Below are 13,008 nucleotides of genomic sequence, written 5' to 3'. Positions count from 1 at the left end.
TAGGAAACTCCTTGAAGCGGGGACAAGAGGAGCTTTGTTCCCTTCCCACCAGCACCGACAGCAAAAGCTGCCTCCAAGGGCCAGGTACTTCTTGCCTGCAAAACAAGTGGCAGGAGAGAGTTTTGAGTGACTGAGCCTGATTTTTGGCCAGTGCCTCCCGAGGCCTCTGCTGCACTGCCGTCTGCATTCCCTGTTCCCACGGCCCCGGAGCGGTGACAAGGAGAATAACCAGAGCAGCCCCCGGCCTGTGCGGATGAACTCCCAAGTATTTAGATTACTGAACTGCACCTCCATAAATCTAGCTGGTTCTCTGACACAGGAAAGGGTCCAGGGTGTTAAATAAATAGACAGTAAATTTCAGAGGATTTGGTAAAATTAGGGTTGTCATTACTTTTCTATTCCAAGAAGACTGATCTCGGTTATAATTATCCCGGCCACAGCCAGTCTTTTCAATAGCCCCACACTGATAAATGAAGCGTTCACTCTCACGAATGCCTCTCCTTCCCCCGATGTACGCAATGTGTTCCAGATGGATGGAGAAATCATTTTTTTCTTTTACACTTGCTAAGCTCCTTCCCAGCGCCCGGCGGGCCAGAGCACCGGCAGGTGTAAATCAGCAGAGCTCCACCAAACTATCCTAGGCTCCGCTATTTACAGCAGGTAAACATCTGTCCCCCTACTTCTAAACATAAAATAATGCACGGTACGTGGGTGTCTTCAGAAGCAGTAACCCATAAATGACTGCTGCAAGAAAAACCCCATCAGATAAACACAAAGGATGGTAATTGCGCAAATCACTCCGGGCAGGCAGCGCGGTGTGCCTGCCAGCTCAGCGCTGCTCCTGGAAAAAGCCACTTTAATTAGGCTGATTTAAATGCAGACAGGTTTTTCTTTCAACCGAGGCCTTTGTACCCGCTTTGTATGAACAGGAGGTGGCCTCAGAGTCCTCAGCCAAAAACTGTCCTTTTGCTCCCCTAACGGGTGCCAAGTGCTCGCCGCTCTCTTCAGCAGGGAGCAGCGGCGCCCCGCTGATGCCCACCGTTGTGTCTCTGCTCTACAGAGAGCACAGGCCTCTGAATTTTGGGCTAACAGCTCCCCCGAGCAGGGACGTCACCGCCAGGTTAACAGGGAAGAACATCCTCACCAGACGGAGCCAGGAAGGATGCTTTGACGCTGGAAAGGTCAGCGCCGCCCTGCGCAGGAGCATCTCCTCCCCGCGCTCAGCAAGCGATGCCCAAACGCTCCTCAGGGCACACTGGTTTTCCAAGCTCCTGCCTCAGGACAGCTGGGACCTCATCTGCAGCAGTGCTGAGCCCACGCCGATGCCCCTGTGGCGGCTGTGAGCTGCATTTTGAACATATGTTTCCATGTAATGCTCAAGTACTTGCGAACTGAGCCTGCGAGCAATTGACCTCACAGCGTTACTTTCAACCTCTGCTCCTCTCTTCCCTGTGTGCAAAGCCAGGAGAGTATTTCAGGGCTCCGCTCTGGAAATCAATGCATTAGTGCTTGTATTTAAGGGTGGGGAGGTGTCCTGGTTCCAGTTAGGACAGAGTTAAGTAGCTCATAGTAGCTGGTAGGGTGCTATGTTTTGGATTAGGATGAGAAGAGCGCTGATAACATGCTGATGTTTTAATTGTTGCAGAGCAGTGTTTACACCAGGCCAAGGACTTTTCGGCTTCTTGCTCTGTCCTGCCAGCGAGCAGGCTGGGGGTGCAGCAGGAGCTGGGAGGGGACAGACCCAGGACAGCTGACCCAAACTGGCCAAAGGGGTATTCCATACCATCTGACGTCATGCTAAACAATATATAGGGGTGGCTGGCCGGGGTGGGGGGCCGGCTGCTCGGGAATAGGCTGGGCATCGGTCAGCGGGTGGTGAGCAATTGCATTGTGCATCACTTGTTTTCTTACACATTATTATTGTTAATACTATTACCATTATCACTATTATTATTATTATTGTTATTATTATTTTCCTGTCTTAATAAACTGTCTTTATCTCAACTCACAGGCTTCACTTTCCCGTTTCTCTCCCCCATCCCAGAGAGGGAGGGGGGAGGGTGAGCGAACGGCTGTGTGGTGTTTAGCTGCCAGCCGGGTTAAACCACAACAGTCTTTTTGGCGCCCAACGTGGGGCCCGAAGGGTTGAGATATCGACAAATCTGACCAGAGTGTGTTAAACTAAAATTGGTATAAGTATTGGACCTGCTTAATAGTTGCTAGTCACGATGTTGATTGCCTTAATCTCCAGTCTGCTGTACCTGTATTCCAAATTGAGTTTTATGGTGCGTTACTTTCTGTATGTGCTCCCTGTTGCACTGTTTATCCTTTCCGGGCCCTGGTTTAAGATTGTTACGGTACTGTGCGGTGTAACAATGGCTTATGAAATGATGAAATATCTGGTCACGACTTTAACCTGGTATTTGTACTCAGCACTGACGTCGACTCTATACTTTGGAACCCATATCTCGGAAACTATTAGCAATTACACCTATTGCCTGTTTTCGTTAGGGAGCCAATCTGTGAAGGGGACAGGGGAAGACATGTTTCCCTACCTGTTCACTCTCCCTTTCTCCTTCACCACCACCCTCTTATCCCCCGAGTTAGTTACGGTGGTTCTCCGAGATGTTGAATATCCTTGGGATACTCAGACCAGCCTGCTCTTGTTGTTATGTCTCCTGAATGCGCTTCAGATTTTGTGGAGGGTTAAACAACTACTTAGGAATCTCATCCGGAGATCTGTCTTGAGGCGGGGTAGTTGCGAGTGGCAGGGAGTGTGGGAGGATATGGGCAGGTTTCTAGAGCAGTGGTCACCTCCAGTGTTTTGGACATTCACCCCTGAACAACTGCAAAATCCTAAAAAGCTGGCAGAATGCTTGAAAAAAAGGTGTCATGACTCTGGCAGTTCCAAAGTGACACAAATCACTGTAGCGTGCTGGGGTCTGGCTTGTGCCTATCGAGCTGCAATTGATGCTACTAGCAACCTAGCTCCAGCTCCTGTAGCCGTTCCAGCTGCAGCTCCTGCAGCCACTCCAGCTGCAGCTCCTGCAGCCGCTCCAGCTGCAGCTCCTGCAGCCGCTCCAGCTCCAGCTCCTGCAGCCGCTCCAGCTCCAGCTCCTGCAGCCGCTCCAGCTCCTGCAGCCGCTCCAGCTCCTGCAGCCGCTCCAGTTCCAGATCCTGCAGCTACTCCAGCTCCAGCTCCTGCAGCCGTTCCGGCTCCTGCAGCCGCTCCAGCTCCTGCAGCCGCTCCAGCCCCTGCAGCCACTCCAGATCCAGCTCCTGCAGCCGCTCCAGCTCCAGCTCCTGCAGCCGTTCCGGCTCCTGCAGCCGCTCCAGCTCCAGCCCCTGCAGCCGCTCCAGCTCCAGCCCCTGCAGCCGCTCCAGCTCCTGCAGCTGCCCCAGCTCGTGCAGCTGCTCCCACTCCTGTGGCTGGGTCAGAGAAACGAGCTGTAGCAGTGCAAGTTGACCCCGCAGAGGGTATTCCAACCCCTGTGGCAGACCCTGTGGCTGGGTCAGAGAAACGAGCTGTAGCAGTGCAAGTTGCCCCTGTAGACAAGGTGAAAAAATGGTATAGAGGCTCAGGTCGTTTAAAACGCAGACAGTCTTCTGCTAAGTCTGGGCGTAGTGAAGACGAGGCTGGGCCATCAAAGGTGCAGGAGACTGAAGATGAGGATGAGGATGGCGAAAAATCAACAGTAACTACCCGGACTCCATACCAGCCATCAAAGGTGCAGGAGACTGAAGATGAGGATGAGGATGTCGGAAAATCAACAGTAACTACCCGGACTCTACACCGGCCATCAAAGGTGCAGAAGACTGAAGATGAGGATGAGGATGTCGAAAAATCAACAGTAATTACCCGGACTCTATACCAGCGTGAGCTACGAGATGTGCGAAAAGATTTTGGTCGCTGTATAGGCGAGCAGCTTGTCACCTGGCTGCTCCGGTGCTGGGACACGGGAGCCAATTATGTGGAATTGGAGGGCAAGGAAGCCAGGCGGCTGGGATCCCTTGCTAGGGACGCATGCATTGACAAAGCAATTGGAGATGGAGCACAATCTCGCAGCCTCTGGAGGCGTCTCCTGTCAGCTGTGAAGGAAAGGTATCTCTTCAAGGAAGAACTTGTATGTTTACCAAGCAAATGGACCACCATGGAGAAGGGAATTCAGTACCTGAGGGAATTGGCCGTACGGGAAGTAATTTATAAGGACCTAGACGACGCACAAACATCCGCAGATCCAGATGCAGTCCGGTGTACACTACCCATGTGGCGGAAGTTTGTACGGAGTGCCCCATCATCATATGCCAGCTCATTGGCAATGCTAGCCTGGAAAACGGAGGAGAATCCCACAGTGAATGAAGTGACTAAAATACTCCGGCAGTACGAAGGAAATCTCTCCTCTTCCCTAAAGGCCTGTGTCTCAGCTGTGGAGAAACTCTCTGAAGAGGTCCACCAACTTAAAGAGAATTTATCTTCCCCTCCACCTGAACGAACCAGTGTCCACCAGCTAAAAGAGAATGCTTTAGAGAAACTTTCTGAAAAGATCCACCAACTTGAAGAAAGATTATCTTCCCCTTCACCTGAACGAACCAGTGTCCACCAGCTAAAAGAGAATGCTTTGGAGAAACTTTCTGAAAAGATCCACCAACTTGAAGAAAGATTATCTTCCCCTTCACCTGAACGAACCAGTGTCCACCAGCTAAAAGAGAATGCTTTGGAGAAACTTTCTGAAAAGATCCACCAACTTGAAGAAAGATTATCTTCCCCTTCACCTGAACGAACCAGTGTCCACCAGCTAAAAGAGAATACCTTGGAGAAACTTTCTGAAGAGATCCACCAACTTAAAGAGAGTTTATTTTCCTCCCCACCTGTACAAACCAGTGTCTCAGCTATTAGGGGTAAACGTTCATCTATGCAAGGAAGACAATATGGTGGGCACACACACCGCGCCACCCTGTGGTTTTACCTACGTGACCATGGAGAGGACATGAGAAAATGGGATGGAAAATCTACTGCGACCCTAGAGGCACGGGTACGTGAATTGCAAAGGAAAACAATTGGGAAAAAGGAGTTCTCTGAAAGGTTTGCTGCTCCAACTTCCAGCAGGCAGTCCTTTAAACACAGAAATGAAGATTCTGACCAGGACTAGAGGGGCCCTGCCTCCAGCCAGGGGGAGGAAAGGGACAATCGAGTTTATTGGACTGTGTGGATTCGATGGCCTGGCACGTCAGACGCACAGAAGTATAAGGCTTTGGTAGACACCGGTGCACAATGTACTCTAATGCCATCAAGCTATAAAGGGCCAGAGCCCATCTGTATTTATGGTGTGACGGGGGGATCCCAGCAGTTAACTGTATTGGAGGCTGAAGTGAGTCTAACCGGTAATGAGTGGCAAAAGCACCGTATTGTGACTGGCCCAGATGCTCCGTGCATCCTTGGCATAGACTATCTTAGAAGAGGATATTTCAAGGACCCAAAAGGGTTCCGCTGGGCTTTTGGCATAGCTGCTTTGGAGACAGAGGACATTAAACAGTTGTCTACCTTGCCTGGTCTCTCAGAGGACCCTTCTGTTGTGGGGTTGCTGAGGGTTGAAGAACAGCAAGTGCCGATCGCTACCACAACTGTGCACCGGCGGCAATATCGCACCAACCGAGACTCCCTGAGTCCCATCCATAAGCTAATTCGTCAACTGGAGAGCCAAGGAGTGATCAGCAAGACTCATTCACCTTTTAATAGTCCCATATGGCCAGTGCGAAAGTCTAATGGTGAGTGGAGACTAACAGTGGACTATCGTGGCCTGAACGAAGTCACGCCACCACTGAGTGCTGCAGTGCCGGACATGCTAGAACTCCAGTATGAACTGGAATCAAAGGCAGCCAAGTGGTATGCCACAATTGATATCGCTAATGCATTTTTCTCCATCCCTCTAGCAGCACAGTGCAGGCCACAGTTTGCTTTCACTTGGAGGGGAGTCCAATATACTTGGAATCGGCTGCCCCAGGGGTGGAAACACAGCCCTACCATTTGCCATGGACTGATCCAGTCTGCGCTGGAGCAGGGGGAAGCTCCTGAACACCTGCAGTACATCGATGACATCATTGTGTGGGGTGACACTGCAGAAGAAGTTTTCGAGAAAGGGAAGAAAATAGTCCAAATCCTTCTGAAGGCCGGTTTTGCCATAAAACAGAATAAAGTTAAAGGACCTGCACGAGAGATCCAGTTTTTAGGAATAAAATGGCAAGATGGACGCCGTCAAATCCCAATGGATGTGATCAACAAAATAACAGCTATGTCTCCACCAACTAGCAAAAAAGAAACACAAACTTTCCTAGGTGTCGTGGGGTTTTGGAGAATGCATATTCCAAATTACAGTCTGATTGTAAACCCGCTCTACCAAGTAACCCGTAAGAAGAATGCTTTTGAATGGGGCCCTGAGCAACGACAAGCCTTTGAACAAATTAAGCAGGAAATAGTTCATGCAGTAGCCCTCGGGCCAGTCCGAACAGGACCAGATGTAAAGAATGTGCTCTACACCGCAGCCGGAGAGAATGGTCCCACCTGGAGCCTCTGGCAGAAAGAACCTGGGGAAACTCGAGGTCGACCCCTGGGGTTTTGGAGTCGGGGATACAGAGGATCTGAAGCCCGCTATACTCCAACTGAAAAGGAGATATTGGCAGCATATGAAGGAGTTCGATCTGCTTCGGAAGTGGTCGGTACTGAAGCGCAGCTCCTCCTGGCACCCCGACTGCCGGTACTAGGCTGGATGTTCAAAGGAAGGGTCCCCTCTACGCATCATGCAACTGATGCTACATGGAGCAAGTGGGTTGCACTGATTACTCAGCGGGCTCGAATAGGAAACCCCAGTCGCCCAGGAATCTTGGAGGTGATTATGGACTGGCCAGAAGGCAAATACTTTGGGATATCACCAGAGGAGGAGGTGGTTCGTGCTGAAGAAGCCCCCCTGTACAACAAGCTACCGGAAAATGAGAAGAAATATGCCTTGTTCACTGACGGGTCCTGTCGTATTGTGGGAAAGCATCGGAGATGGAAAGCTGCTGTATGGAGTCCTACACGACGAGTTGCAGAAGCTGCTGAGGGAGAAGGTGAATCGAGTCAGTTTGCAGAAGTAAAAGCCATTCAGCTGGCTTTAGATATTGCTGAACGAGAAAAGTGGCCAGTTCTCTATCTCTATACTGATTCATGGATGGTAGCAAATGCCCTGTGGGGGTGGTTACAGCAATGGAAGCAGAACAACTGGCAGCGCAGGGGCAAGCCCATCTGGGCTGCGGCATTGTGGCAAGATATTGCTGCCCGGGTAGAGAACCTGGTTGTAAAGGTACGCCATGTAGATGCTCATGTGCCCAAGAATCGGGCTACTGAAGAACACCAAAACAACCAGCAGGTGGATCAGGCTGCTAAGATTGAAGTGGCTCAGGTGGACCTGGACTGGCAACATAAAGGTGAATTATTTATAGCCCGATGGGCCCATGACACCTCAGGCCATCAAGGTAGAGATGCAACCTACAGATGGGCTCGTGATCGAGGGGTGGACCTGACCATGGACACTATAGCACAGGTTATTCATGACTGTGAAACATGTGCTGCAATCAAGCAAGCCAAACGGTCAAAACCTCTTTGGTATGGAGGACGATGGCTGAAATATAAATATGGAGAGGCCTGGCAGATTGACTACATCACACTCCCTCAAACCCGCAACGGCAAGCGCCACGTACTTACAATGGTGGAAGCAACCACCGGATGGCTGGAAACATATCCTGTGCCCCATGCCACCGCCCGGAACACTATCCTGGGCCTTGAAAAGCAAGTCTTATGGCGACATGGCACCCCAGAGAGAATTGAGTCAGACAACGGGACTCATTTCCGAAACAACCTTATAGACACTTGGGCCAAAGAACATGGTATTGAGTGGGTGTATCACATCCCCTATCATGCACCAGCCTCTGGAAAAGTTGAACGATACAATGGACTGTTGAAGACTACACTGAAAGCAATGGGTGCTGGGACATTCAAAAATTGGGATACACATTTGGCAAAGGCCACCTGGTTAGTCAATACCAGGGGATCTGCCAACCGAGCTGGACCTGCCCAATCAAACCTGTTACGCACTGTAGAAGGGGATAAAGTTCCTGTAGTGCACGTAAGAAACATGCTGGGTAAAACAGTCTGGGCTACTCCTGCCTCAGGAAAAGGCAAACCCATTCGTGGAATTGCTTTTGCTCAGGGACCTGGATGCACTTGGTGGGTAATGCAAAAGAATGGGGAGGTCCGGTGTGTACCTCAAGGGGATTTGATACTGGGTGAGAATAGCCCATGAGTTGAATTGTAGTATGTTAATTATTATATAATAATGTATGTCATCACTACCATGATTGCTATATATCATAGATGAAAATGGTGATTAATTAGAATGTATTGGACAGAGTGTAACCTGAGCATGACATAAATGGTATGGAATAAGGGGTGGATATCTGTCCTGGTTCCAGTTAGGACAGAGTTAAGTAGCTCATAGTAGCTGGTAGGGTGCTATGTTTTGGATTAGGATGAGAAGAGCGCTGATAACATGCTGATGTTTTAATTGTTGCAGAGCAGTGTTTACACCAGGCCAAGGACTTTTCGGCTTCTTGCTCTGTCCTGCCAGCGAGCAGGCTGGGGGTGCAGCAGGAGCTGGGAGGGGACAGACCCAGGACAGCTGACCCAAACTGGCCAAAGGGGTATTCCATACCATCTGACGTCATGCTAAACAATATATAGGGGTGGCTGGCCGGGGTGGGGGGGCCGGCTGCTCGGGAATAGGCTGGGCATCGGTCAGCGGGTGGTGAGCAATTGCATTGTGCATCACTTGTTTTCTTACACATTATTATTGTTAATACTATTACCATTATCACTATTATTATTATTATTGTTATTATTATTTTCCTGTCTTAATAAACTGTCTTTATCTCAACTCACAGGCTTCACTTTCCCGTTTCTCTCCCCCATCCCAGAGAGGGAGGGGGGAGGGTGAGCGAACGGCTGTGTGGTGTTTAGCTGCCAGCCGGGTTAAACCACAACAGGAGGACACAGGGGAAAATCACTAGCAGCTTATGTAGGTAAAGGACACCGCCACACAGAGGGCAGCTAGGGAGGAAGAAGCTCAACACCGCAATCGCGAATAAAATAGCTTCACGGAAGACCCCGTCTGAAAAAATTATTGACATTTTTCCTCACAGGCATGGCAGGAACGAGCGTCCGGCAGTGCCGGGCACCTCCCCTCCCGCACAGCCTCATCCCTGTCCAGAAATGTCTCCTCTGAAGCACTGCGCCGGCACTGCAGGCACACGGACCGGCCGGGGAGAGGCCCCATCCCACCGCCGGCACGGCCACCGGCACCCAGCCACCGCTGCCACAGAGGCCCCGAGGCCAGCACCAAGGCAGACACGAGGAGCACGGCGCCCACGGGCTCCATCACCCAAATTTCTTCCTGCAGATGGCCCCGGGGGCTCCCTTAGGCCGTGCGAAGGGAGCTCGGGGAGCTCCGGCGCTCAGGCGACGCCAGGGCCTGGGTGGGACTGAGGGCGCGGCCGGGGGGCTGTGGCGGGGCGGGGGCGCAGCTGACATCACGGAGGACGTGTCACAATGGGGGGGCTGCTATAAAGGCAGCAGCGGGCAGCGCTGCCGCACTTTGGCCTGAGCCACTGGCGAGGTGAGTGACGCGGGGGCAAGGCTGGGCCGGGCCAGGGCCGGGGCACGAACGCCGGCACCCCAAGGGGCTGCGGCGAGGGCCCAGGCACTCGGGGCAGGGCTCGTGGCTGTCGCCGCCGGCTCTGGCCGCGGTCCCTGCTGCCTCCCACCTCCCTCACCCCTCTCCTACGCGACCCCAGGGGCCTGCGGCGCCCGCCCCAGCTCCCTCGGCGGTCAGCCAGCTCCCACCCGGCCCCGCTGACCCCCTTCTCTCTCAACTCTTCCAGACCATGGTTTCGGCACTCTTCTTCGCCTGGACGTTCCTGGGCTTAATTCATAGCCCACAGAAGGTCGGCGGAGAACTGGATGCGGCTACGAATGTGCGCATGCAGCAGCGTGCCGAGGAGCTGCAAGCGCGCATGATGCAGCTGCTGCTGCAAGTGGAGCAGAGGGACCGGGAGCACGGCTGGGCGCGTGTGGGAACCCTGCTCCCGTCGGTGCTGCAGCACTGGCAGTTCTGGGCCCTGACCGCAGAGCTTGTCCTCTTCGTTGTGCTCTGCCGCGTGGGCATGAACCTGTGCCGCGAGCTGCGCGGCGGAAACGAGGCAGCCATCTCCGGAAGCAAGGAGGACGACGACTCTGAGGAAGACCCCACTGATGCTCTGGATGCCCGCGGACTTGTCAACGGGTACCTGCAGTGGCCGGTGAGGAACCTGGAGGAAACGTGCAAGCTGGTGGAGGACCTGGTGGACAACCTTCTCTGCGCCTGCCAGAGCTTCCCCGGGAACAAGTTCATGCCGCGGCTGCAGCCACCCGTTGGGGTGGGCAGCGTCTCCGGTCCCACCGAGAACGACACCGTCTACTGCCTGCTCGTGCCCCTGAGCCCACCCCCCGGGCACGCCTTCCACCCGGAGCTGGGCACCGACGGGGAGACGCTGGCCAGGAACTCCTGCCTCCGCGTCGACCTGCAATGCACGTGCACCCGGGAGCGGCTGCTGGGGGACGTGCTGTGCTTCCTCCACCGTCCTGAGGAAGACCTGAAAAATCAGGACCCAAACCTCCTGGACACCCTCTGCTGCGGCTCCTACTTGAACGTGCGGAAGACGGCAAAGTGGTTCCAGGAGCTGGTGGCAGAAGCCTGGGCGGCCGTGCCTCAGTCGTCCCAGCTGCAGCTAACGGTGCTGCCCTCCGCCCGCTTCTGCGAGCTCAGGATGACCAACGCCTCCGAGGAAACCCTCTCCGTCCAGATCATGCTCGGGGTAAAGCTGGACGACTCGGACACCTTCCTGACCTTCGAGTAGTCAGAGGCCGTCGTTAGCAGCAGCCCGAGCTGCCCGCAGAGCTGCGCTGTGCCAGAGCTGCACTTCTTCAGGAAACACCTCGGCGTGCTGCATCCTGTTAGGCACCGACTTGCCACCCGTGCCTTGAAGACAGCTGTCACCCACCTCCTGACCACCATCCTCGTGGCAAGCACGCACAGGAGGGATTTCCAGCCCCACACCAGCGATGATTTCGGTGGCTGCAAAGCTGACTGAGTGACACCCTGCTTGCCACATGCCCCAGAGCCGAGCACGCTGGCCACGGAGAAGACGCTGCTCGGTCGGGAACTGCTCCTCCGTGTCCTCTCCACAGCAAAACCACCCCTGGGGGAGGCACACCGCTCGCAGCTGAAGAGACCGCTGCAGGGAAGCTTGAAGCAGAGACTCCTCTTTCCACCTGGACAGCGACCACCCGGGCTCCTGGGGAGCGTCCACTCGCTCCAGGAGCTCTGACCTCTGCACAAATTGCAATATATATTGCTTCCTTGAAAAAATGCTTTGTCTGTGAGTGTCTGTACCACGCCTGGTCAGCAAAGGCGGGCATGAGGTGCTGACAGCTGGGCTGCCACAGCACCGGGGAGCATTTGGCTGAGGAGCTGCTTCCGGGGGCTCCAACTGCGCTCCTTCTGGAGCTACGGCTCCGTGCCTGGCCTGGCTCCTCCAGCAGGAGAGTATTTCAGGGCTCCGCTCTGGGAATCAATGCATTAGTGCTTGTATTTAAGGGTGGGAGGGACACAGGGAAAAATCACTAGCAGCATATATAGGTAAAGGACACCGCCACACACAGGGCAGCAAGGGAGGAAGGAGCTCCGTGCATCCCGGCTCCGGGCGCTGGGAGACGAGGGTTTGGTGTGGGGGACAGGGACGGGAGTGTTTTGTGAGGGACTGCGCCCCGAAGCGAACACTCAGCAGGGCTGAATTCACGCTGCGAGCACTACCATGCAGCGTCTTTATCTGAATGTCACTTGACAACGCGTGCAGCAGTGCTGGGGGTAAGCAGCGCCCCTGGTTCCAGCCCTCAGCCCCGCTGCCTGCTCCCGTGCTTTCGAAGAGGCACCACTTTAAATGATGATGTGCATTAAAACGCTGCTTTGTACAAAGTGCCTGTATCATGAAACTCGGGGGCTGCTGAGAGCAGGGGTGATTAGTCATGTCACAAGTCTGGGAAGGGGCTTTTCAAAGCACAAGCCCATTTGCTGCGGTAAAAGAGGACTCCCCACATCTCTGCAGAGTTAAAAGATGACAAATGTCCTCTTTAAAGATGAGCGTTTGCTAGAAGGTCTCAACCAGCAAGGAAGAATAAAGAGCTCTGCCTGCGAGAATAAAAGCCAGCTCTTGTATCGTGTGCAGGGCTGTCATTTCTGGCAGCTCCATTAACGCCCCACGAAACCAAGGGTCTGCAATCGAGCAGCCACCCTGCACCAGGACGGGCATTCACTGCTGCTTTACGCGAGATATACTCCGGCTGGTAAGGATGCGAACATCACGTGTAGCTCTCACCAGCTGAGAAGCGCGACGAATTCCAGCGGGCATCAACACGGAAAGGTGGAGGTGTCCTTGTCAGAAGAGCACAGGAGTCAGCTGGCAGCATCCAGAGGGAAAATGGTGGCAACTTTTGCAGGAGATCTGCCTACTATAGTTTTTTCTTTTCTTCTTTTCTTTTCTTTTCTTTTCTTTTCTTTTCTTTTCTTTTCTTTTCTTTTCTTTTCTTTTCTTTTCTTTTCTTTTCTTTTCTTTTCTTTTCTTTTCTTTTCTTTTCTTTTCTTTTCTTTTCTTTTCTTTTCTTTTCTTTTCTTTTCTTTTCTTTTCTTTTCTTTTCTTTTCCTTTTCTTTTCTTTTCTCTTTTCTTTTTTCTTTCTTTTCCTTTTCTCTTTTCTTCTTTTCTTTTTTCTTTTCTTTTTTTTCTTTTCTTTTTTTTCTTTTTCTTTTTTCTTTCCTTTTCTTTTGTTTTTTTTTCTTTTTCTTCTTTTTTCTTTTATTTTCTTTTCCTTTATTTTCTTTTCTTTT

At 52.5% G+C, this 13,008-nt stretch overlaps 2 protein-coding genes across 4 annotated transcripts in view; one reads left to right on the top strand and one right to left on the bottom strand.

Annotated features, from left to right (window-relative positions):
- LOC308197716 (inositol 1,4,5-trisphosphate receptor-interacting protein-like 1) overlaps positions 1-12,876 on the top strand; it is a 13,170-nt gene extending 294 nt beyond the window's left edge. Inside the window, exons 1-2 of the mRNA XM_080598690.1 lie at positions 1-1,529; positions 9,079-12,876. The exon at positions 1-1,529 is cut by the window's left edge and continues 294 nt beyond it. Coding sequence (XP_080454816.1) covers positions 9,973-10,983 — 1,011 coding nt within the window. The 5' untranslated portion in view covers positions 1-1,529; positions 9,079-9,972 and the 3' untranslated portion in view covers positions 10,984-12,876. The remainder of the gene's footprint in view (positions 1,530-9,078) is intronic.
- The window catches only part of LHPP (phospholysine phosphohistidine inorganic pyrophosphate phosphatase), a 91,301-nt gene that overhangs the window by 40,821 nt on the left and 37,472 nt on the right, over positions 1-13,008 (bottom strand). The gene's annotated exons all lie outside the window — the stretch shown is intronic.

Source organism: Anser brachyrhynchus (assembly GCF_964034855.1).
Source record: "Anser brachyrhynchus genome assembly, chromosome: 6".
NCBI lineage: Eukaryota > Metazoa > Chordata > Aves > Anseriformes > Anatidae > Anser > Anser brachyrhynchus.
This window is presented reverse-complemented; position numbering and strand designations above follow the sequence as displayed.